Raw genomic sequence first — 21,868 nt, forward strand, 5'->3', positions numbered from 1 at the left:
AGAACCCCACTGGTCCTCACCACCACCCCACCAACCTCCAGCTACATCATATCATCCTTCTTCATTTCCGCCACTCCAAACAGACCCCACCACCAAGGATATATTTCCCTCCCCACCCCTATCAGCGTTCCGGAAAGACCACTCCCTCCACGACTCCCTCGTCAGATCCATACCCCCCACTAACCCAACCTCCATTCCCGGCACCTTCCCCTGCAACCGCAAGAAATGCAAAACTTGCGCCCTCACCTCCCCCTCACTTCCCTCCAAGGCACCAAGGGATCTTTCCATATCCGTCAGAAATTCACCTGCACCTCCACCTCCACACACATCATTTACTGCATCCACTGCACCCGATGTGGCCTCCTATACATTGGGGAGACAGGCCGCCTACTTGCAGAACATTTCAGAGAACACCTCTGGGACACCCGCACTAACCAACCCAATCGGCCTGTGGCTGAACACTTTAACTCCCCCTCCCACTCCATGTCCTTGGCCTCCTCCATCGCCAGACCATGGCAACACGACGCCTGGAGGAAGAGCACCTCATCTTCCGCCTAGAAACCCTCTAACCTCAAGGGATGAATGCAGATTTCTCCAACTTTGTCATTTCCCCTCCCCCCATCTTTTCTCAGTCCTAACCCTCAGACTCAGCACCGCTTTCTTGTCCTGCAATCTTCTTCCCAACATCTCCACCCCCAACCCCTCTCCGGCCTATCACCCTCACCTTAACCTCCTTCCACCTATCATATTCCCAACGCCCCTCCCCCAAGTCCCTCCTCCCTACCTTTTATCTTAGCCTGCTTGGCACACCCTCCTCATTCCTAAAGAAGGGCTTATGCCCGAAACGTCGATTCTCCTGTTCCTTTGATGCTGCCTGACCTGCTGCGCTTTTCCAGCAACACAATTTTAAGCTCTGATCTCCAGCATCTGCAGTCCTCACTTTCTCTTAGTTACCATTAAGTGCTCTACTTAGCTTCTTCTCTCTGCATGCATGTGATGACCCTCAGGTTAAACCATCACCAGTCATCGCTGTCTTTCTAAGAGAGCAACCCTATTGTTTACTAGGACTATTGTAATATTTGCAGTTTATTATAAAGGATCCTCACCAACTTTAACAAATACAGCATAGAAAGCATTCTATTCAGATGCATTTTTGCCCAAGACCATAAGAAACTACAGAGGGTGTGCGCACAACCTAGACTATCATGGAAGCCAAACTTCCATCCATGGACTCTATTTATACTTCTTGCTGCAGTGGAAAGGCTGCCAACATAAAAGAAAACTTCTCCCACTCCTGTATCTTCTGCCTGGCGGGAGAGGTTGTAGGAGAGCATTACTGAAGTTTTAACACACACATCAACAGGTTGAAGAACAGCTTCTTCTCTGTTGTTACTAGACTGATGAATGGAGACTCTAACTTCAAATAATGTTGATTTTGTTAATAATGATCTTGCTTCGCACACCTATTTGCGTAGTGTAACATTTATTCCTCAACCTGTCTAAGCACCCTATGATCCTTGCCTACTCTGATCTGTCTGTACTACTCACAAAGCTTTTCACTGTACTTAGGTACACATGACCACAATAAATCAAATCAAGTATTCAGCAAGAACACACTGTTGGAGAAATTCAACAGGTCGAGCCGCATCTGTGAAGAGAAAAAAAAAGTTATTTCAAGTTCAGTGATCCTTATTCACCGGACTCCAAATGTTAACTTCTTTCTCAGACCTGCAAAGTTTTTTCAGCAATTTGTTTTTGTTTCACTTCTCCAGCAGCTGCAGTTTTATACAGCATGCATAAATAATCAGTAAATTAAAATTCTCATGCCAAAGATTCAAAACATATTATTCTTTTCTCCACAGATGCTGAGTTTCTCCAACATTTTCTACACTTATTTCCTGCAGCCACCACATTTTTCTTTTGAGATTCAAAGGTGTTTGGAGGAAAGCAGACTTATTCACTTCTTCTCTGCTGTTATCAGACTTCTGAATGGACCCCTCATAAATTAGAGTTGATTTTTCACTGCACCTTCTCTCTCGCTGCAACACTATATTCTGCATTCTGCTCTATTACCCTGATGTACTTGTCTACGATATCATTTGTCTGGTTCGCACACAAAACAATACTTTCATTGTATCTCAGTACACATCACATTAACCAAATTTTGATAGAATACTACTTTTTAAACATGGTTTGAAACCTGAAAGGACAGGGAAGCAGATAAAACATTAAAAAGGAAAACATTTACAGTGGTAAATGGAAGGAGCAATGGAATAGGCCAAAGTAAATACTTTGAATGCTGGAAATCTGAAGATAAAAAAAACAGGAAGGGTTGGAGAAACACATTAGGTCTGGTAGCAAGAGAAAAAGAGTTGCTGTTTCAAATCCTATGGAGAGAGAGGTGAAGACATGATAATTTTCATACTCTAGTAAAAGTTGGGAAGGATCAGGTATAATTAAAAGGAAAGGTTAGATGGTAAGGGAGATTATCACAGGTATCACAAAAGGGAGTGATAATGGTTGTAGGTATGTGAGATTGGCAGCTGTTCTGGACTCATCAGTTCCATGCAATTAAGAGGTAAAAACTATAAAAGAGGTGGAACAGGCTGAATGGCCTCCTCCTCCTCCTGTGCTGAATCAATCATTCTATAATTGCCCATGTTGTGAATATACATGCAAGAGATTTTCTATAAAATTTAGTGCATGGAAATTCTGAGAATTGAAAAGGGACTAAAACAGTTATGCAGTTAAAACTACCTGAGCAGCACCTTGGCTTTATCCAGTCGATCAGTTACACCACTCTTAATAATCTTGTCAATTAATAATTAGATTTGAAGACATTTGAAACTGATGACTCAGGGAATAATAAATTATGTAGTTTATATTCTTTCTTCTGAGGATCTCTACATTGTAAGATGGCACAATGAGTCTCAGGTTGCACAGAGTGAGGATACAAGGAGTAGAAAGAACACGGAACTGTGCTTTTTTTTTAAAAAACAACAGTTTCAGTGAATGGAATGAAAGTTCAAAGAAACAGTAACCTTATAATAGCAATGCACAGGAGGACAAGAGAAAGATAGAATTAATTGTGCAACACTTTAACTGCGAAATTATGAAGCATTACATTTCAAAAGTAATTTGTAATACTGCATTGTTTCAAAATGCAGAACAAAATGAGTGACAAGATACCTGAAGATGGTCCCTGCCTGAAATACCATTTAATATACTTCCAGATAATGCCAAGATATGTCCTGCCTAACTACAGCAAAGCTTTCACAACAATCAAATTCAAAGTGGCATTCATTGACTATTCCCTTTAATCAAGACTTCTGTTGGGAGGATGCATTGAATCCAAATCCTGCAATCAAAGCCAAATTTTGGAAGAAGTGCTGACCAAAGCACATGCCTACCAATAAGCTTGACATCCCTTATTCCATTCAACATGAAGTTAGCTTCCTATGCAAGTTCTTTGAGAGAATGAGCAGCTTTCAAAATTTCCATTGTCCTCATAATACAGGACTTTGCTGAGGCTTAGTCCCTGCTTATCAGCCGAATGATCGCGGATTGTTGCATTGAGCTATTTTCTCATACAATTGTGATGTTTTTGGAGTTTAAGTACGCTTTCGTTTAAACAGCTTGATGAAGAACTTATCTCCATTCTGCCTGCAACTGCAAAGAATGGTACCACTGCATGCAACTTCTCAAATCTTATTCAACAATACCATCCAAACACACAGCCTCTGATACCTAGAAAGAGAAGGGCAAATAAAATTTGCAAACTACCACATATGTTCCCTACAAACCACATACCATCCTGGTGGTGAACTATATTGCTTTATTGTCAGTGGGTCAAATACTGGAGCTCTTTTTAACAGCACAAATATTCTATTCCCTTATGGAGAGCAATAGTTCAAGGTGACAGCTCACCGGCATCTTATCAAATGCAATTAAGAGAGGGCAATGGATGTTGGCCTACCCAATAGCACTTAAATCTTATGAATTAATTAAAAGCACCAAGCCAGTACTTTAATCATTTATTTGATATGCCACGTGGGTTCTAGCTATGCTAAAATTGGCTGCTACATTCACTTCATCAACACCGATTGCACATTTAGATCACAGGCAATTATACTTACTGAAACTATTCATCCGAGGACTGGAAAATTGTGTAACTTTGTAGAGGATATTACGCAGTGAGGAAGTTGCATTACCATTGTTCTTGGTCAAAAAGAGCTCTTACACAATGAGGTAATGTTGGAACAGATATTAGCCATTTGGTCTAATTTAGTGCTGCCCTTGGCTAGCAAGGCAGCTCACTTAAGTTCAGCACCAACTGAGTGTAGAAAAATAGGATTTAGGAACAGGAGTCAGCCATTCGAACCTGCTCTGCCATATGATTGTGACTTGATTCAATTGTGGTCTTAGCTCAACTCTCTTGCAGACTCTCATGTGCAACATCTTTGATTTTGATGAGACAAGAACATGCTTAAATTAGCTTAAAGAGTAAAATCAGTCAGGGTTCCTATTCCAGATCCATGCTGGAAATTATATGATGTGCTTGAGATAACTTAATAAAGAACACATGCACTCTCTTCTCACATACAGAACATGTGGCAGCCTTTCACCTCATAGGACATTGGTTCAGAACATGATGGTCAATTAATTGCTGGTGTGGCTCAAGGGCTTCACTCTGGCACTGGCAAGCAGGAAGATTGTGGTGGTTCTGTTCGCCGAGCTGGGAGTTTTTGTTGCAAACGTTTCGTCCCCTTTCTAGGTGACATCCTCAGTGCTTGGGAGCCTCCTGTGAAGCGCTTCTGTACTGATTCTTCCAGCATTTATAGTGGTTTGTCTCTGCTGCTTCCGGTTGTCAGTTGCTGTCTGCTGCAGTGGCCGGTATATTGGGTCTAGGTCGATGTGTTTGTTGGTAGAATCTGTGGATGAGTGCCATGCCTCTAGGAATTCCCTGGCTGTTCTCTGTTTGGCTTGCCCTATAATAGTGGTGTTATCCCAATCAAATTCATGTTGTTTGTCATCTGAGTGTGTGGCTAAGGATAGCTGGTCGTGTTGTTTCGTGGCCAGTTGGTGTTCATGGATGCGGGTTGTTAGCTGTCTTTCTGTTTGTCCTATGTAGTGTTTTGTGCAGTCCTTGCATGGGATTTTGTACATTACGTTGGTTTTGCTCATGCTGGATATCGGGTCCTTTGTCCTGGTGAGTTGTTGTCTGAGCGTGGCTGTTGGTTTGTGTGCTGTTATGGTCGTAGTAGTCTGGCTGTCAGACTATAAATGCCAGAGGAATCAGCACAGAAGCGCTTCACAGGAGGCTCCGAAGCACTGAGGATGTCACCCAGAAAGGGGACGAAACGTTTGCAACAAAAACTCCCAGCTCGGCGAACAGAACCACAACAAGAAGCACCCGAGCTACAAATCTTCTCCCAAACTTTGAAGCAGGAAGATTGTTTGCTGGCCTCAACTTGCAGACATTGACTTCTGTTCCCTTTCACTGGCAGCCAACTATGCTCTCAAGGCCAGCCTTCAATCTCTCAGGAAGCAAAGCTGGTTTGTCAGTGGCTTTGCGACACTGTTCTCCAGCAGCTGGCATGTTCCTTTGAGAGAGGGAGCTTTTTCCTGGATTACAAACCACGAATTGCAGAGTCACCAGATTTCAGCAAGTTACACAAGTGAAGCTTAGCACATTGAAGCTTTTTGAAATAACAGAGATTGTTGATGAAGAGAGAACAATGAATGTTGCTTATATGGATTTTAAGAATGCATTTGACCAAGTTCCACATTATTGACTGGTTAATAAATTTGAGGCTTTTGGAATAGGAGGATAACATTTGGATAAAAACAGTCAACTTTGGGACAGAAACAACTTGTGATAAATGGTTATTTTTCAGACTGGAGGCTGGTAGACAGTGGTTCTAGCACCACTGCATTTTTTAATGTATAGATTAAAATGTCAAAATAAATGAAGAGCTGGTTAAAGAAAACATGTTCCCAATGGTTTTAGTACAAGAACCACAGGGCAACGTGTGTGTGTGTGTGTGTGTGTGTGTGTGTGTGTGTGTGTGTGCGCGCATGCGTGCCCATGCGAAGAGAGATCCATTTTATTGCTTCACAGGGAGTCAGTTTGGACTCAAATGGGCAAAATGGCCTCCTTCTATGTTGTATATGTTTGCATCAATCAAAATGTCCATCATGAAAGTTGGAATTCAGTGGGCCCTGTTTCCTGATTCCTTCCCTGTTACCCAAATACAAAAATAAACGTTTCAATTCTAGGAGATAATTAATAATGCCACATTAATGAACCATCTGTGATAGCAAATATGTTTATTTTTCACAACACCATATAAAATAATCTTACTCAGCAGAAAAATCAATCTCTGGTCGGTTTATTTTTCTCTTTCTTCTTCTTTTCTCTGAATATTTGTTTAAATTTCAGTTTACGTGTGTTTATCCCATAGGCTTGTAGTCTCTGGTCACTGAACAAATGCCCACCGAACTGCACTTGAGAAGTGAGGAGCATGTTTTTCTTTGTAACTTTCTTCCTTTTCTTGACTGCACCCTTGGATTGTTTTTGATGTGCAATGGGAGGACCTGGAGATTTTTCTTCATCCTTTTCTCTGCTGGGATCCACTTCCTCTGGGGTCGCCGCATTCATACTCTCCTTTGACTTGGGAACCAAGATATCTTCATCTTCATCATTATCCAGGCCAAAGACTTGTTCGTTCTCAGCAGACAACCTAATTTTCTTCGCACTTAGTTCGGCAGCTGACTTTTCAACTCCTTCCCCTTCCGGCAACTGCGACTTTCTCAGCTTATCCCTTTTCTTCTTCCCAAGCTTTGTTTTGGCAGTTGCCTCATTCCTCTGTGATTCGTCTTCCCTATAAAACAGCAATATTTATTTCGGTTACTACAGGTAAACAATTAATCTTTACTCAAATACCTACAAAAAAAATCTCAGCAGTACTGGAATTTAAAAATTATCAAAATCTGAACTTAAAACATAAAGTTAAAGTTAATCTCTGTATTGATGACTATGAAACTAACAGCAAGTGTTGCAGAAACTTATCTGTTTCATTCATGCCCTTTCGGGAAAGAAATTGTTATCCTAACCTACGTGAATCCAAAAGATTGACTCTTAACTGCCCTCTCACATGGCATAGCAACCCACTGAGGCTAAGGGCCATTTGGGATAGGGAACACCACTACCCGTCGGAGGGAAGACGAGGATGAGGACGAGGACGAGAAGGGTCTGGGTGAGATTCTCTTTGGAGGGTCAATGTGAACTCGATGAGCCGAATAGCCTGCTTCCACAAAAAGACATAACCCTCTCTCAAGAAATAACATCAACCCAAACACAAATAGAAAGCAGGAATTGTCAGCTTCGCCTGAGGCCCACTGAAGATGTTACCTTGTAGGGTGACGAAACGTCTGGAAGTGAACCTTCCAGCTCAGCGAGCAAACCTACATCCAAAACCTCAACCTGAGCTAGAAATTTTCTCAAAACCCGCTAGGATTTGATGATTCTAATAATGTTGACCATTAGTCTATTATAAGTGGATGTCCATGCCAATAAACAGTTTAATACAGCAAAGGTATTCCATATACCAAATTGCGAGTTATCAAAATGCACTTCTATGGAAGTACAAAATGCAATATTAGGTACATTCCGTTTCTTTGTTCTAAATGATGTGCAGAGTTGTTGTCAAAATACAGTAAACACCACACATACACTTACTCATTACATTACACTTGTTACCACTTCCTTCCTATGATCAAGTTGCTGCAATTATGAAGAATACAGACAATATTTGGTAGAGTCAGCAGATTATACTTACTGCAAAGCAAAAGACTTAAAGATCTGCTGCTTTTTCCACTGATTCTGAGCTTTCTGCTTGTAAATCTTCAGGTCATGAAGTTCTTCCTTTTCAGTCCTGTTAAAGCAATGTTTTGAAAGAAAATAGGTTCCTTGCGCATCTTCACAAATACACATTTATGCAGTTATATTACACACACTGACTCATCCACACTAATTTTATGAGTCTTTGAATACTTTTATAGTCATTATTTGTATAGGTCAGCATATACAGTAAACTGAGCGACATAAAGGGGTCAAAGTTTAGATCATCTTATCCTGCATACAACCCCCTCCCCGCAACTCCAGTAACTTTCAAAATCTTAATTACAACAATTATGGATGTTCCTATAAATGAGTCCATGACTAGAATATAAAGGTCACTTTTGGGAATTTATATCTGTGCAAAGGAATATACTTGGGAGTGATAAAGTTTTAAAGCTCTGCAGACTTGAGACTATGGACTTGGCATTATTTCATTTGAATCCAAGCTTGCCCTTTCGTATATTTCACAATCTGCAAGTTCTGAGTATGTGCGTCACAGGTCCTGGTTTCAGTTTTACTCACTGACCTGAACTGGCAGGTTTTCTTTAGTGAACACCAAGCATTAAGTTCTTTATCGTCTGCTGCCAAAATCTGCAAACAATTGCAAAAATGTTATCAATTCACCTCTGGGATATCAAGCTAAAGGCACAACTGAGCACAAAGTTCGTTGCAGATCTGCTTGTGAAGATACTGAATTGAAACCAAGTTGAAATCATGACAGGTTCTCTTGAGGAAGTCTTCCCAAATATGTCAACAAGCATAGCAACTGCAGACACCTGGTCACTTGTTCTTGCAATGTGGGTGCCACTTACAGGAACCCATTTCTTGGCAGCTGACTGAGGGCTAGTACTTGCCTCATAGCAATGGTTGCACAATTGAGTAGTTAGCATGCCCTTAGAATGTATTAAATATCAATCATAATGCAGGACTGGAATCAAATACAGTCAAACCAGAAAAGGTGACATGTCTCCTTACAGTCCAGCAATTTTCATGATAATTGTTCTTTTCAAACCCTCGTGTTCGTTGGTTTTTAATGATTTCACAATTTTGTGAGTTATATCTCGCTGAAATTCTAGAGCAGTAGCATTGACACTCCAATCTAATCGCATTGGTTCAAGCAAACTTAAAAGTGGACTCTTACACAAAATAAACAGTTCAACCTTAATCCAATCACTGGATCAATCTAACTTAAGGCTTATGCATGTGAATGTGAAGACCATCTCAGTGTTCTGTACTACCCATTGCAGAGAAGAAAACAGACACAGTTCCGAGGTCTTCACTAGTGTTTCCCTATAATCAATTTCTTGCTCACAGACACTACACCAACTTTCAATTACAAGGAGCCTTCAATATCGTACAATGCCCACAGGGACATTCACCGACAAAATATGACACTTGAGCCGTATAAAGATATACTAAGGCAGTTTGGTCAGGGCTGGGTTTTAAGGAGCTTTAAAAGTCAAAGGTGGTGGCGATTGGAGAGGAAACTTCAAACGATTAGGCCTGGATTGCTGGAGGTATGGCTATGAACGAAGGGGCAAAGTTAACCTGTAAAATGCCATCCTACCAATTCACTATCACTTGGACTTATTTTCAGTCAATACACACTTGTTTTTTTTAAATGAAATAATTCTCATCTGCCTCCAAACATGGTGCCACTGTTTAAGAAGGATGGTAAAGACAAGCCAGGGAACTATAGACCGGTGAGCCTGACCTCAGTGGTGGACAAGTTGTTGGAGAGAATCCTGAGGGACCGGATGAATATGTATTCGGAAAGGACAGGACTGATTAGGGATAGGCAACATGGCTTTGTGCGTGGGAAATCATGTCTCATAAATTTGATTGAGTTTTCTGAAGAAGTAACAAAGAAGATTGATGATGGCAGAGCAGTAGATGTGATCTATATGGACTTCAGTAAGGTGTTTGAGTAGGTTCCCATGGGAGACTGATTGGCTAGGTTAGATCTCATGGAATAAAGGAAGAACTAGCCATTTGGATACAGAACTGGCTCAAAGGTAGAAGACAGAGGGTCGTGGAGGAGGGTTGTTTTTCAGTCTGGAGGCCCGTGACCAGTGGAGTGCCATGAGGATCGGTGCTGGGACCTCTACTTTTTGTCATTTACATAAATGATTTGGATGCAAGCATAAAAGGTAGAGTTAGTAAGTTTGCAGATGACACCAAAATTTGAGGTGCAGTGGACAGCGAAGAGGGTTACAACAGGATCTGGACCAGATGGGCCAAGGGGCTGAAGTGGCAGATGGAGTTTAATTCAGATAAATGTGAGATGCTGCATTTTGGGAAAGTAAATCTTAGCAGGACTTATACACTTAATGGTAAGGTCCTAGGGAATGTTGCCGAACAAAGACACCTTGGAGTGCAGGTTCATAGCTCCTTGAAGGTGGAGTCACAGGTAGATAGGATAGTGAAGGCAATGTTTGGTATGCTTTCCTTTATTGTATTGAGTACAGGGGTTGGGAGGTCATGTTGCGGCTGTACAGGACATTGGTTGGGCCAGTGTTGGAATATTGCGTGCAATTCTGGTCTCCTTCCTCTCGGAAAGATGTTGTGAAATTTGAAAGGGCTCAGAAAAGATTTACAAGGATGTTGCCAGAGTTGGAGGATTTGAGCTATAGAGAGAGGCTGAGAACTGGCTGGGGCGGTTTTCCCTGGATCGTCGGAGGCTGAAGGGTGACCTTATAGAGATTTAAAAATTATGAGGGGCATGGATAGGATAAATAGACAAAGTCTTTTCCCTGGAGTCTAGAACTAAAGGGCATAGGTGTAGGGTGAGAGGGGAAAGATATAAAAGAGACCTAAGGGGCAACTTTTTCACAGAGAGGGTGGGACGTGTATGGAAGTAGTGGAGGCTGGTTCAAATGCAACATTTAAGAGGCATTTGGATGGGTATATGAATAGGAAGGGTTTGGAGGGATATGGGCCGGGTGCTGGCAGGTGGGACTAGATTGGGTTGGGATATCTGGTTGGTGTGGACAGGTTGGACCGAAGGGTCTGTTTCCGTGCTGTACATCTCTAATGACTCCCCAAATTTTATTTCATTACCATCCACTTGTGCTTTTGATGTCTTTCAAGATGTGTATATTCTTAACTGCCTAGATCACTAACCCCATATAAACTCCAGACTACATGACTAAAGTCTTACTGCCACCCAGGCTTGTGATGTAAATAGTTTAGAGCATGTGCAGTATCCAGGGGGCTCCAGGTTTATCTGCAATTACAAACATACCTCGTCTGTGCTGAGCCCAAAGTCATTGGGCAACACCTGCCTGTACCTGAACCTACAGGGCAAATCATCAATGATATCTTCGTAATCCAACTTGTAGTACTCATCCAAGTACTGTTCAAAGGTCTTGTCCTCTGTAATATAAAAACGTTACGTTGAAAGCATTCGATTAGATAAAGGCTCAATGTGACTTGTCATCAAAAAAAAACTTTTGAAATGAGCCCTTCAACCAGATTGGTCATGTGAAACACACACAAAAAAAACTTTTAAAGTCCAAATAGTTGATCCCAGAGCTTACATTGTGTGGTCTCTTCCCAGTGGTCACTGTTTCCTATCCTGCCCTATATTGCTCTGCTCCCTTTTTCCTCATATACATGAAATCTGTTGAGTCGGAACACTTCACATCGAATGGAGTTCTATTTAATTAAAAAGGCTGTGGAGAAATATGCTCCAACTTATGAGACACTATGGGCAAAGAAATGTAAGCTTGCAACAGACATGTGCTGAAGAACAGAATTGGCAGGAATGGGTTAACTCTGAAGCTTTGAAATAGTTCCAACCACTAAAGATACCAATGACTGTCTCGTGCAATTGCTTGTCCATTTGTTGTTAGATTTTGGTCAATTCTGCTGTCTACAGATGTAGCATAGACCTAGTTACTTCTCAGATCTCCCTTAGCTTTAGACTGGCTAACTAAAGAAACAGGCTTTCTTACACATATGTAATAAACTACTGGGAGAGGGCACACAACGTAAGTGCTGGGATCAATGTTTAGGCTTTAAATGTTGTTCTTTTATGTGTATTTCATATGAACAAGTGGGATCCTCTTCTGATGACGATTCCATTGGTTACACCTTTATCATTAATACCAGTGAGCCTTGTAGACTTCTTCTGTAAGAAAGCTGGTGGCAGGAAATCTACCCAAAGATTTGCTCACAAAATCTGGTGCCAGCTGCACAAGTTTCTTACAACACATTGACATTAAAAACAATACACATACATGGAGAGGAGTAGGAAAATCAACTGTGGAGCTCAGCTCTCAGCACGGTATGGGATTGGCTTTATTGTTCACCTGTGAGATTCATGTAGCATAAATAAAATCTTGGATAAAAGTATGCTTGGTTGTTGACACCACATCAAGCAAGGGAATGGAAAGCTGAGAAACAGAACTTGATGCATTTCAGACACTCGAGTCAGCATTAAGTACTCCTAGCTGAGGGGTGGCAAAGCCAGAAATTCCCTCCTAAAATTCTATCCCATGCTACACCATCATGAGCAATGCTCACCACCTCTAGGTGAGGAGGGCCTTCTTCCATCAATCCAGAACCCCACACGCAAACCATTTTGTGAATTCCATTAGTGAGTCCAACAATTAGGAGTAAAACGTTTCTGCCTCAAAGTTTACCCAGCGAGTATAGGGTTTAAACTATCTACTCAATTTTATGATGCAGGAGAGATCAGCTACCATAACTAGTGGGTGAGTGGACATACCCAATTCAAAAGCTGACAGGACTGACAGGACACTTACTGGGATCAAATGCTGGCTTTGCCTTGCTAACTGCCTCAGCAAATTTAGACTTCCTCCTTTTCTTCTCCATGAAAGGAGCATTTTGTTTCTTTTTCTTCTTAGAGGAGATTGCTTGTTGGCTGGGATCATAATCTGCATCCATCTGTTCAGAGAAGTATTGATATTTCAGTGTTATTTAGTGGTCAGATTGCAGAGTTCTTGTGCAGGAGAGGAAAAATTAAACTTGACAGCACCCTGTCTCCCAGAGTCTTCCAAGCCTCTCCCTTAAAGAGAAATTCCTACAAAGTAAACTCAATTTTACAACAGCATTGATCAAACATATAGAAATTAAAATAAAGTGCAGCTTACAATAAAATCAGGATCCTCACAGTGTGGCTCAAAACTTTCTTGCTGCGACTGTTCCTCTTCCTCTCCCTCAGCACAGCCATCTTCTGCTCCTGTCCACGTGTCCCAGTTCCATTCATCTGGTATAAACATAAATAGGAATTGCAACTAAATCCAGTTATCCTTTCTAAAAAGGGTACAAATAATGCTTTTGGTGATGAAGTCCCACCTTACATGCCATCTTTTGCCAACAAGATTAATTAAACACTGGCTTTTGGGATTTGGTAACTAATTAGACCATTCTTTTTCTTATTTCATGGCATGTGCTTGTCACGAGCAATACCAGTTTTTGTTGCATAACCACAATCGCCTTTGAACGGATTCACTTGTTCGAGGGCAGGTAAAAGTAAACTACGACACTGTGGATCCCCAATCATTTTCTGGTGAGACCAGGAAAGGTTGGCAGATTTTCTTCCTGTAAGGACTGGATAGTTTCATGGCCACCATTACAGAGACTAGCTTTCACTTCCAAATTTAATGAATTGAAATTAAATTTCAGTAGCTCAAGGTAGGATGTCACCCTGCACTTTCCAAAGCATCAGAGTCGAGAGTGTGATGCTGGAAAAGCACAGCAGGTCAGACAGCATCCGAGCAACAGGAAAATCGATGTTCTGGGCAAAAGCCCTTCATCAGGAATTAGGCTTGTGAGCTGAGGGGATGGGAGGGATAAAAGGTAACTGCAATTGCGATAGGGTAGATGGAAGTGGGGATAATGGCGATAAGTCAGAGAGGAGGGTGGAGTGGATAGGTGGGAAGGAAGATGGACAGGTCAGACAGGTCATGAGGATGGTGCTGAGTTGGAACTGGGATAAGGTGGGGGGAGGGGAAATGAGGAAACTGGTGAAATCCACATTGATGCCATGGGGTTGGAGGGTGCCAACGCAGAAGATGAGCAGTTCTCCTTTCAGGCGTCGGATGCTTACAGAGTGGCAATGGACGATGACCAGGACCTGCATGTTCTTGGCGGAGCGAGAGGGGGAGTTGAAGTGTTTGGCCCAGTGCGATGGGGTTGGTTGGTGCAGGTATCCTGGAGATGTTATCTGAAGCGCTCTGCGAGTATGGGTCCTGTCTCCCCAGTGTAAAGGAGACCGCAACTGGAGCAACGGATACAGTAAATGACATGTGTGGAAGTGCAGGTGAAGCTTTGATGGATGTGGAAGGCTCTTTTGGGTCCTTGGATGGGGGTGAGGGGGAGGTGTGGGTGCAGGTTTTGCAATTCACGCGATGGCAGGTGTGTGTGTGCGCGCGCACAGTGGCAGGTCTAGCAGTCACGGAAGGAATGGTCTTTACAGAAAGCAGATAGGGGTGAGCAGGGAATATATGTCTCTGGTGGTGGGTCTGTTTGTAGGTGGCAGAAATGTCGGAGAATGTTGCAATTTATTCAGGAGATTGGTGGGGTGGCAGGTGAGGACCGGAGGGGGTGGGGGTTCTGTCACTGTTGCAGGTGGAGGTGTGGGAAGTGGGCTCTGATCTCCAATGATCAGGAATGGGAATCTTTGCCACACTGCTGCCCAATTTGAGATCAGCAGAACTCAGAAGAGGGCAGAGGTCAATTCATGGAATCGCTTGCCTGTGTAAAGAGATTTGCCTCGCCATAAGGAATGAGGGAATGTTCTTACTGTGGGGACCTGCCATCTCCATGTCACAATATGTTGGGAGCATTACAGTGGTCACACCAATTGCAGTCTTCAATCAGAAAATACACAAGTGAAAATGTTCATAGCATAATGCAAAGGAGGTCAAGGTTACAGTCACACGCAAGAAGAAAATCTTACTGTAAGGGGCCATTTTCAAAGTTAAACTTTTGACGATTTGACATGACACCCTTTACACGCACGCAAAAATTTAAAATGAAACGCACTCATTCTGGGTAATGCATCAAGTTATCATGGCAGCAAAGAGGAAAAACCTGGCTCCAATGTGTACTGAGAACTTGATCAAGTATCCAGGCAAATCAAGCACATTTCTTCTGAATGCAATTTAACATATTACATGGCATTTGTCCCAGTCATATAACAATGATTAGCATTAGGTCTGGTTAGCATTCCATTTCCAGATCACAGACTCGCCACCTGTCCTACTGAATCCATTAGGCATACACATTGGGTGACATTATGAATATGTGGTTCAGCCCCCAGAAGTTCAAAGAGTGAGAGATTTTACTGCGGCTGTATTTAACTCATTTATCTCAAGTATATTTCCAAAGGTGATGTTACCACCAAGTTCCTCGTTGTCCTCAAACTGTGGTTTGTGCTCATCTCCCACTCCATAATAGTCATCGTTAAAGAATTGCTGCAGGGAGAATAATAAAGAAAAAAAAATTTCCTGGTCAGGAAAGCTTGCTTTCTTTTTGTAAAGCAGTAAAACTGGCTCTGCTTATTTTGCCTCTCGCGTCAAACCTGCATCAACTGGTCATGCTTGACTGGATCAAAGTCCTCCTCCAGATGTTGCTCATCGAAGCCAACAGTTTCATTCCCAGTTATCTCCTTTAACCGGTTCAGCTTGTTGGTAATCTCCATCCTCTTTAGCTTCTTAAGCTGTTTTATCTCTTCCTGCTTCTTTTCCTTTTCCTAAAGGAACCATTCATAAAGATTGAAACAAAAGTAAGAAGGTTGTTGAAGGAGCTTTGCTTGGCTGACCAAAGCTTTGAAATTTTCCTACACCCACAGGAAGTGTTTGAATGGTACTTGGGAGATTTCTGAGGCACAGCGTAACTGGGGAACTCAGTGCACAGACCGTTCAGCTCTCTGTGGTGCAAAGTGCTAGTCTAACCAAGCACTCATCACAAAGCACAGTCCTTTGCTGCGAGTGTGCAGAACTGATCTATTTACATGGGGTGGTGGATGGCTGCTGGCTGCATTTTATGTTGTGTAGAGAGGTCAATACCACTCCTGTGTTCATGTGCACTGTACATAAATTGAGGAAAAACTGGAGGGTGCCTGTCTGATACAATCACAGAGAAATATTCCAAAACTTTACACAGGTGCTGTTCAGCTTTAATAGTAATTTTTAATCAAATGAAAATAACTGAAACTTACTTTTCGCTTCCTTTCCTTAATTTCTTCTCTTTTGCGCTTTCTTCTATCATCTTTTGCTCTGACTGAGGTCGCAATCGTTCTCGGGTATGATTTTATCTTTAAAAGAGAAAACGATACATCAATGTTTTGGAAGGCCCCAAAAGCCAATGATTATAAAACAAACAAAAACATCAAAAAGATCCTTTAGTTACTTCAAAGAATGCAGCTAGATACATGCATACACAACAATATCTTTTCACTACTGCTTTGCCACATGTCTGTGCAAGCAAGGATCAGACTTACTGGTTAGATTTTTACCCTCAACATCACTTCACAGGAAGATGACTGAAAATACCACTAATTAAAAGCAGAGCTCTTACTGTACAGGACAAATAACCAATAAAGTTAAAGGAAATCCACAATTTTGCTTCAAATCTGGGTCTTTGTTGTAAAATGTATAGAACAATTAACATGCCCATGCTTATTACTATTAATTGATGTGTCAAAGAGAAACATCAACATTTTTGTATTAACAGTTGCAAAATATAGGGTAAATTTTCATTCTCTGGATACAGGTATCGGTGGTGAGACTGGCATTTATTCCCACTCCCAATTTCCCTTGAGAATGTGAGTCACATTCTTGAAATACTGCATTCTGTAGAGTGCAGGTACAAGCACAGTGCTTTAAATGGAGTGAGTTCCAAGATTTTGACCCAGCAACAGAGGAGGAGCAAGAATATAATTTCAAGTCAAGAGGGTTTGTGACTTGGAGAGGTACGTGCAAGTGTTTTCATGCATTCAGTGTCCTTCAAGTGGTGGAGGTCATGTGTTTGGAAGGTGCTATCAAAGCACCCTGGATGAGTTGCTACATTCTGTTAAATGCTGCCATGATATCAAGGGCAGTCACTCACACCTCATCTCTGGAGTTCAGCTCTTTTGTCCATGTTTGGACCATAGCTGTAATGACGTCAGGAGTTCACTAGCCCAATGGAATCCAGAGTGAGTGACAGTGAGCAGTTACTGGTGAGCAAGACACATTTATGGAACTTTTCACAATATGTTTCATACTGACTGGTTGGATTATTCCTGCTTTCTGTGGACTCGATGTGTTACTTTTGGGCTGAATCATTCTATGATTTGATCACTGTGGCTTCAGGTTCTTTTCAACAGGAAGTTCTGAGGTGCAAGCTTCAGAAATCTATTTCTATTTTTGAATTATCTACATTCCTGCTCTATTTTCAAATCTAACATTGATATTTATGACTACTCTGCACCCCCCACCCTCCTTGCCACTGCTCCTTGCCCCCTTTCCCCCCCCCAAGTCATGTAATATCACAAGGACAAACATAGCACCCAATCTCCATTGTCTGACAGTGGCACTGACACTTTTTTCTGTGGGTCACATATATAAATTTAAGTATTTTGTCCCACTCCCCACCCCCACCTGCCAGTGATTTCCTGAAGGCATTCAAACATTCCATGTGTGTAACATGTCAGAAGGCATCTGGTCTGTGATCTCTGGATAGCTGAGGGTATTGTATGCTGGCTGATAATTTGACAGCTAAACCTGAACCTGTCCTGACCAAACGTTGCTCTTGGGTGGAGTGACTGGACAGTAAACAGAGACAGGGACACATGTCAATCCTCCCTCCGAGTATATCCCCATCGGCTCCCCTCTACCAGAGGGTGCTAAACCCAACTTTGTAGCCCCTTCCACTACCTGGGAGTGGTTTGGGTTTAAACAGTGAACTCAGCAGAACCAAGTGTGAAGGTGGGGCTTTAATCTATAAATAAAAGAACAGCTGTTCATAACCGAGACTAATGAGTCGAAAGACAAAATGCTATCTTTAGACAAACAGTAATATGCTCACAAATTCTGCATCAGGTTCTTCAAATCTGAAGTTATATTTTCTTTCAAAGTCTTCCTGTTTCCTCAGAAATAGTTCCCCATCATCTTCGGAGTCATCCACTTCATCCTGGACAATCTCATCATAAGTTGGAATTCTTCAGGACCGTGACAAGGAAACAATAAAGCAGCTATGAGCTTGCATCAACGTGTCTAAAATGGCAAGGAATGTCTACAAATGTCTGTAGGATTACGACGACAGAAATCCGATTATTACACGCACGAATGCCATGTGCAATCATATCAGCAAACAAGCAAGGGCATCTTACTCTTCCTCTCCTTCAGGCTGCTAACAACCGTTAAGGCAAAAAAAAATGAGCTGCACTTTTTTTTTAAAAACTCATCCACGGAATGAGGTGCTGCTGGCTGGTCAGCATTTATTACCCACCCTTAATTTCAGAATCAACCCCATTGCTGTGGGTCTGGAGTCACATGTAGGCCAGACCAGGTAAGGGTCTCAGTTTCCTTCTCTAAAAGGACATTAATGAACTAGATGAGTTTTTCTGACAATCAACAATGGATTCATGGTCACCATCAGATATTTAATTCCAGATTCTTTGTTACTGAATTCAAATTCTGCCAACTGCCATGACAGGATTCAAACCCAGAACATTTTCTGGGTTTCTGGATCAACACAGAGAAAGTGACGACTGCAGATGCTGCAGAGTCGGAGACGAAAAGTGTGGAGCTGGAGAAGGAAAGGTCAGGCAGCATCCGAGGAACAGGAGCATCGATGTTTCGGGCATAAGCCCATCATGATTCCTAATGAAGGGCTTATGCCCAAAATGTCAACTCTCCTGCTCCTTGGATGCTGCCTGACCTGCTGTGCTTTTCCAGCACCACACATTTTGTTTCTGGATCAACAATCCAGCGATAATACCCCGAGGCCACTGCATCCCAATTGCATTGCAGTGGACCCTAGCAGTGCACCTAGGAAGGGGAGGAAGAAAGAGCCCATATTTGCAGTGGCAGATTACACAAACACTCTGGGTTGAAACCTATACCAGGAGGATGAGTTGACCCTTTCCCTCTGTTGTCATAAGCACTCTAGAGGAGGTGAGCTTGGACAGCCTCAAAGCAATTCCTATTGAAAATAACATGTCAACGTCGCTCAATCGCTAATGAGTAGTTAGAATTTTCTCCTTGTTTTAATTGCCAATACTAATTCAATGCAGAGTTGTTTGACAATTTCTCCATTCTCAAAGCTGATCCCTCTCTGTTGGGATACAACTGTACATGTGCAAACATCCTCTGTTGTAGACCTACTTTGTTTATTGGCAAGCTGCCCGATTGCTTTGTGAGGCATTTACAGAACTCCATATGAATATGACTTAACAAGGAGACCAAAAAACATCACCACGGCTTTTTGCAATTATCCCATTCCTCTAATCTCACTCAAACCGAAGACAACTTAGGCTTGACTCAGTAGGTAAAATATTACCATACTTTCCTTTTAAATTCAATTTTTCTGCATCCGTCTTGAATACACCTACTTTTAACTGCACTGACAATCAACTGGTAACTCATCCAAATGACTACAGGAGTGTTGAGCAAATAAGTGACCACTGAATCCTGGAGGACACATGTCAAGTCCAGCCTTGTTCTCACTGTCAGTTTGTGAGATGGCAATGAACAGAAATCGTGAAAATTCCATGCAAAATTAAAATTATTTTTTACCTCAAAAAAGTTTCCTTGAGCTGTTCTTGACTTAGGATAAGGTGACATGACCTGAAGATGCCCCATTCAAGTCTCTGCTATCAAAAAATAAATCTATAAATCTTGTTGATGCAAGGGAAGGAAAATAAAAGTGAGGGGAAAAATAAAAACTGGAGACCATCAATAAAGTACAGTCACCAGGAAATCGAACAGGGACTTTGGGAATAATCAGAGCATGGCAAGAATGTGGAATTCACTACCACCCAGAAGTGACTGAGGCAACTAGTACTTACACATTTAAGGGGAGGCTGGATACTCATGAGGGAGTAGGGAATAGAAGGGTATACTGTTAGATAAGCAAAGATCAGGAAAACGCTTGAGTGGAGCATAGAGTAAATCATGGATAGGCTGGACGTAAATAAACTGTTTATATTTGGCATAATCACCCATGTAACATTTAATGAACAGCATGCAGCCAGCACTAACATCTTGAAATTGTCAGTTATCAAAAGCTTCCATTTTGAGATAGTCAAGAACTGGAAACTTAACAGGTCATTTCCTCTGCAAATCAAATTGACACAGATTGTTCTGTCTTGAATACTGCCCAAATAAGATTAGCTAACTCATTGTGGAGTGCAGTGGATAGCATCCCCAGCTCTGGGCCAATGTTCCAGGTTTCAGTCTCCACCAGAACTCACTGGCCACAGAAGGAGCATTTACGAACGAGTTAGGTGAGCCAATAGCCAGCATGTGAATCCTTCCATCACCCTCCCCACTGATCCCCAAAGGGGAAAAAAGTGTGTGAAGATACAATAAGAACAATGTATAATGAATTGAATGAGGCACACTGTTAGTCTATGCAGGGAGTAACACAACAGCTAGTGAACATATCGATCAAACCGAAGACTTATACATTGGCTTGGCGGATTGGTGTTGATAACGTACATTTATATAGCACCTTTAATACAGGCATTTCACAAGGGTATTTATCAGATGAAATCTGACACAGACTCACATTAGGATGGTTAATCAAAAGTTCAAACTGAAGATTATCAAAAGGCGAGTGGGGTTTAGGGAGGGGATGCCAATGCTTAGCAGGTGAAGACATGGCCACCAGTGATGGAGTGGTAAAAACTGGGAAAGCGCATCAGGCTAGAACTGGAGGATTAGAAAAGTGCAAGAACCAATGCCATTCACCTGCAGCAGCAGGGAATGTGGGAGGGACATCAAAAGAAGTTTGCACAGGTTGTTTTAGACCCAATCTAGAGGTAGCCTGGAGGGGTGAAAAAAGTTTTTCACATATATATTTTATATTTTTTAAAAAAATAACAACTTCATAATTCCACTTCATTGCCATTTTATAGGTCACATTCTCATGACATACATGACTGGAATTAGCCAATGGGACTTTTACACCAGCAGCCTTATGTGTCCAGACCCTCCCCTTGCCCTGGGTTAAGGGAATTCTGCTTTTTGAGGGAAATTGTAATATTTTAATTTTTAGAACAACTGTTTCAAAATTCCTGCTGGTCATTAGCTCACATTTCATTGATCAAAGCTTCTAAAGACAAATCTTTGGAAATGGCCAATCAGCTCACAGCAGAATAGTTTTCTAACCCTCCCCCTGACCTGGGGCAACAAGGCGACACTTTGAGGGGGGGGAAAAAAAGCAATTTAGTTAACATTTTCACAAAAAAAAAGACAACTGGTTTCATAATTCCTGCTCATCCTTCAGTTGCACTTAATGGGCTGAGACAACTGACATTCTACCTGAGGGATTAGCCAATCAGGTTTCGATAGCAAAGGCAACTTATTATAACACACGTCAAAGCAGCCAATCAACGCTTGAAAAGAAAGTTGAAAGCTGGGTTCATTAAACGGTCGTTACTCTGTCAGGCAACACTGTATCAGGGGTTAAACACATCACTTATCAGCAGATGGCTGACCCACCAGTGCCCTGACCCTGACATATAACAGTTCACCTAGAGTTACACTCAGAGCTGCTGGAATCCTACTTCTAAGTTACAACCATGGTGACAGGGAGGCAGCCACTCGACCATTTCCCTCCAATTTGAAGTGAACCATGTATCTGAAATCAATCCACCCAACCTTGCTTGCACCACCCTCAATGCCACTGGCCTAACAAATACCTATCTAATTCAATTTTGAAAATGTTCATTTGATCCCCATCCTCCACAGCTTTCTGAGGGAGATGTACAGATTTCTTCCTGAC

General features: G+C 41.9%; 1 protein-coding gene across 1 annotated transcript in view; it reads right to left on the minus strand.

Moving 5' to 3' along the window:
* Positions 1-6,334: 6,334 nt before the first annotated feature.
* The window catches only part of kri1 (KRI1 homolog), a 32,055-nt gene continuing 16,521 nt past the window's right edge, over positions 6,335-21,868 (minus strand). The window contains exons 10-19 of the mRNA XM_060854887.1: positions 17,945-18,077; positions 16,095-16,190; positions 15,456-15,626; positions 15,273-15,348; positions 13,021-13,136; positions 12,673-12,814; positions 11,148-11,278; positions 8,430-8,494; positions 7,842-7,937; positions 6,335-6,884 (exon numbers count right to left, since the gene is read on the minus strand). Coding sequence (XP_060710870.1) covers positions 6,377-6,884; positions 7,842-7,937; positions 8,430-8,494; positions 11,148-11,278; positions 12,673-12,814; positions 13,021-13,136; positions 15,273-15,348; positions 15,456-15,626; positions 16,095-16,190; positions 17,945-18,077 — 1,534 coding nt within the window. The 3' untranslated portion in view covers positions 6,335-6,376. The remainder of the gene's footprint in view (positions 6,885-7,841; positions 7,938-8,429; positions 8,495-11,147; positions 11,279-12,672; positions 12,815-13,020; positions 13,137-15,272; positions 15,349-15,455; positions 15,627-16,094; positions 16,191-17,944; positions 18,078-21,868) is intronic.

This window comes from Hemiscyllium ocellatum, chromosome 45, assembly GCF_020745735.1.
Source record: "Hemiscyllium ocellatum isolate sHemOce1 chromosome 45, sHemOce1.pat.X.cur, whole genome shotgun sequence".
Lineage (NCBI taxonomy): Eukaryota > Metazoa > Chordata > Chondrichthyes > Orectolobiformes > Hemiscylliidae > Hemiscyllium > Hemiscyllium ocellatum.